Here is a 4,094-nt window from a genome sequence, read left to right on the forward strand (position 1 = left end):
TCGCGGCCCGACGAACCCAACAAAAACCTAGTATTAAGTTCTTTGGAAAAAAACTATTTTTGGGAAGTTATCTTATATATGGTTACTCTAATGATGTCCGATGTGACTCACCATAGTCTAGAGACTTACCTTATAAATGTAGGATCGAGATACACTAGAGGAGGGGTGTGAATAATGCTCATGGTTTTTTCACGTTTGTTAAAAAAAATCATCCACCGAGATATGCCACATTTTTTTCCTTCAAACTTTTCCACGGGATGAATGATTTTTTTTTAATTCAAGTATTTAGTTCTTCGAAAGGACTAAATTTGAAAGTGATCGACTTGGCTCTATGAAAATTTTCCACCGACAACCAAAATAGATCTAGGAAGCACAGGTGGATCATGGTGGATGACCTAGCATTAGAAGTGATTTGATGATATACCTTACGAGAGATTCAAACCTTTGTTACATGGAAGCCCATCCTTATCCAATATTTAACTAAGATTTAGATTAAGTTGTAGGTAAGATTTTTATATAATTTTGTCTAGTTTGTGAGAGGTAACATCATTATCACTTGGTGATTATACTTCAAATTGGGCATCTTCATCACTAGAAAGCCCATCAATAATTAATGGCCATGAAATTCATATTCTTCATTATTTGGTACAATTCCGCAACATTCGATTATCCCGATGAAGAATTGTTTTGAGTTTTTATTTTTTATTTTTAATAATCTAGGTATCCATCTCTTCAAATTGACTAATCCTGAAGAATATTGGTTTGGTCTCACGAAAGTTTCCACTGGATATTAGAATAAATCTGAAAGTATGAACAACTCATCGCTTCACAACCAACATTCGAGGGTTATCCTTCCATTTAAGGAAATTAATTTTGCAGTGCACCGTAGTTAGGAATTGACCTATGGATGTCTAATTAACTATGAAAATATTTTACCATTACATTGTAATCTGGGAGCTTAGTCTTCTCACCATTGCCTTGATGCTTTAAGCATTTAGTTTTTCCCTAGAACATAGCACAGGCGATGAACGCATGATATCTCTTACGTAATTATAAGGGGTCGATTATCAAGAATTGACGATCTAAAATTTACACCACCATATGTATAATATCTATGTACTTATATTTACCTCCCTCCATATCCATGGCATTATTAAAGTAATCAATCTATTTTTTTTAGCATTTAGTTTTGTAATATTCTTTCCTATTGTAATCATATTACTTCAAATTTATATTTTGGTTGAGATGTTTTTTTTACTCTCGAGAATGCTTCTCTGTTTTTATTCTCCTCACTTTAAAGTCATATATATATATATATATATATATATATATAATTGTTTGCTTCTCTGTTTTTATTCTTCTCTGTTTTTATTCTCCTCACTTTAAAGTCATTTCACTTGATGAAATATCATCCTATCTTTTGGATTCGGACTTGGAATCCGAATCAATTATTTCCTTTTTCTTTTTTTCTTTCTTTTACCTTCTTGTTCTTAACAACAAAAGCTAAATCTTTCTTTTGGGTGTAGCGTTACCGTATTTAAATTCATAAAAAAGTTCATCGAATCTTACCGTCAAAGGGTTCTTTCACACTTATTGGCATCTACTAGATACCCATATATAAAGTAATAATAAGAAATGCTTTCCACACATATCATATCAAATCACGATTGTTAATACTCTATCCAGTCACATAAGCTGCACTTATGGATTTGACTCAAGGTTTTTCATTGAACAACTGCCATTTCCAGCCCACTCCATTCTATAATACTTTCTTCTCGTCGTCCTGTCTCTTAGCAGCCAAGGGCAATCTTATGGATGCGAGCGTCTCGTTATGGAGTTTCTTCTTAAGACTTAAGTACTTGGGCCATGTGATGCCTGGATAAGCCGGACCATGATTCGGATCAACGATCTTTTGAATGGGCCCAACCTTAAAATGGGCCAGAGGCCCGCAAAAGTAGGCCACCGAGATGCGGCTCCAGGTGCGGTCGACGACCGCTCGGTGAATGACAGTGTGGAAGCGGCCATTGGAGATTATATGAAAGAGGTCGCCAACGTTGACGACCAGTGCCCCCAAAATGGGTGGCACCTCCACCCACTGGGGCCGAGGATTGTCGGACTCGTCGTGGTGCAGGAGTTGCAATCCGGTCACGCAGCTGCTCTGGTGGATGATGGTTATAAGGCTGGAATCGGTGTGGTCAGCGAGGCCCATGGTTCGGTCAGGCTCCGGACAGGGCGGATAGTAGTTGAGCTGCAGAACGGGCTCCACCTCGTCATGGCCTCTTAGTGGCCCGACCTCATCTATGTCCTCCTCACTGAGACCTAACGAGCGCAACATCAGCACAATCACTCTCCGCGATAGATCCTTCATCCCCTTGCTATATTCTTCCATCGCGCTACTGCAATCGGTAGTGATAGAACAATCGATAAAACAAAAATACATAAACAACTCATGCAATTAATTAACAGTCTATAGAGAAGGGTGCATGTGGGTATCGATTACACACAAACACGCGTACCAAAAGTCGTTGAAGCAGTTGGGCCAGAGCTTGCGGGCGTCTTCTTGAGCGGAGCCAACGATGGTGAAGCCCTCGGACCAGAAGAGCTTGGAAAAGAAGGAGGAGATAAGAGCCGGTCCGTATCCAGTGACGCCGCCGGAGGGGCAGCGTTGTGCGCGGAGCTTGTGAGCGGAGGGCAGGGAGAAGAGACGACACGTCTGAGCCTCCACGAGGTCTAGCAGTCTGAGGGGGACGCCGTGGCCTGTGATCTGGAAGGCACCCCAGGTTTCGCATGCTCTGCCGACGAGGGGGATGAGAACAGAATCAGCGGCGGTGAGGTCGATGATGGGCATAGAGGAGGAGGGAGGGATGATATTGGAAGTAGGATGATGGTGGAGGAGATCGGGCGGCCATATATGGGAGTCAGGGACCTGGTTGAGGCTCTTCCATTCCAATTGACAGAGCAGCGAAGGTTGGCCGGAGACTGAGAGAGAGTGCATGGTTTGTGAGGATATTAATGGATCATGAGACAATTACATGTACAAGCAAATAGCACCGCTCTAGGTTGAGCTTTATATGTCTATATTTTACTCTAGCCACTTAGCACTCAGTTGTAAATTTATCCTATGATTTACTTCTCTTATCATGTAATATGAGGATAGGGTTACGAGGGACGTTATCTAATACAATTATATACCTATATTATAAAAAACCATAGGTGAATAGCCGGATATAAAAAAAAAAAATAGGAGATTGCTACTATGCAAAATATTGATTCAAATATAAAATTATTATAAGGAGATTAATCAATGCACTTCAAAAAAACATAAAGAAGGATTGTCCTGTCTCTAAACTTGATCAATAAATTAACAAGGCCCTCCGTGAGTCAAAATTATATGGAAGAGTAGTGTACCGGGAGACATGATGTTTAGGTCCTCAAGTGATAAATTAAAGATCTAGTGTTTAAGATTCAACTAAGATATATTATTGAGTATACTATTAAGAATTTTTTTTCTTTAATAGATAGTAAATCTAAGACTACTAATGATTAAGATGAGTATCCATTTACACTTCTCCGATTTATCAAGGATTTAGATTAATTACGTTTTTTTGATATGAGAGTAGTGAGCCATTACAAGTGTCGCATGAGAAACAAAGCAGGTAGAAACTGACCGTAACTGCCATCTTTTTCCACCCAAAAATGACTCAGCCTTTCATTCTTTTTTACTCACCATACATACAACGAAAGATTCCAGCTGTAACGGCCTCAAGTAAAGGAAGAAAGCTAAAAATACATTTTTATTCTGCATTTGTTCTGTCATGGATTATTTACAAATTAATGCAAATAAGAATATACATTAGCATAAGAAATAAATTAATTAATTTTTAATTTGACTAAACAAATAAAAATACTTCACAGCTCCATTGAGCTCTCTACATTTAGAAATATAACACAATCAAGATTTTTAATTTTATTTAAAAGTATTTAAGTCAGTAATTTTTATATTTTATTAATTTTTTTTAAAAGGTCTATTTTTTATTAGCATAACTATGATTTTATTTAAAATTATTATTTTATGAAGAACAAATCATCTTATT

General features: G+C 37.9%; 1 protein-coding gene across 1 annotated transcript; it reads right to left on the reverse strand.

Moving 5' to 3' along the window:
• Positions 1 to 1,759: 1,759 nt before the first annotated feature.
• On the reverse strand, positions 1,760 to 3,001 carry LOC122029150 (gibberellin 3-beta-dioxygenase 2-like). Its single transcript, XM_042588098.1, has 2 exons — positions 2,517 to 3,001; positions 1,760 to 2,396 (listed from the first exon to the last, which is right to left on the reverse strand). The coding sequence occupies exons 1-2, from the start codon at positions 2,993 to 2,995 to the stop codon at positions 1,760 to 1,762; spliced, it is 1,116 nt and encodes a 371-aa protein (XP_042444032.1). The 5' UTR covers positions 2,996 to 3,001.
• Between the last annotated feature and the right edge of the window lie 1,093 nt (positions 3,002 to 4,094).

The sequence above is a fragment of the Zingiber officinale genome, chromosome 10B (genome assembly GCF_018446385.1).
Source record: "Zingiber officinale cultivar Zhangliang chromosome 10B, Zo_v1.1, whole genome shotgun sequence".
Classification (NCBI taxonomy): Eukaryota; Viridiplantae; Streptophyta; class Magnoliopsida; order Zingiberales; family Zingiberaceae; genus Zingiber; species Zingiber officinale.

Bases quoted from the DNA above. Each gene is read 5' to 3' on its own strand.
- LOC122029150 (XM_042588098.1), bottom strand. From the start codon at position 2,995: ATGCACTCTCTCTCAGTCTCCGGCCAACCTTCGCTGCTCTGTCAATTG. The intron at 2,397-2,516 runs GTACGCGTGTTT...TACCGATTGCAG, and splicing joins AACTGCTTCAACGACTTTTG to TAGCGCGATGGAAGAATATA.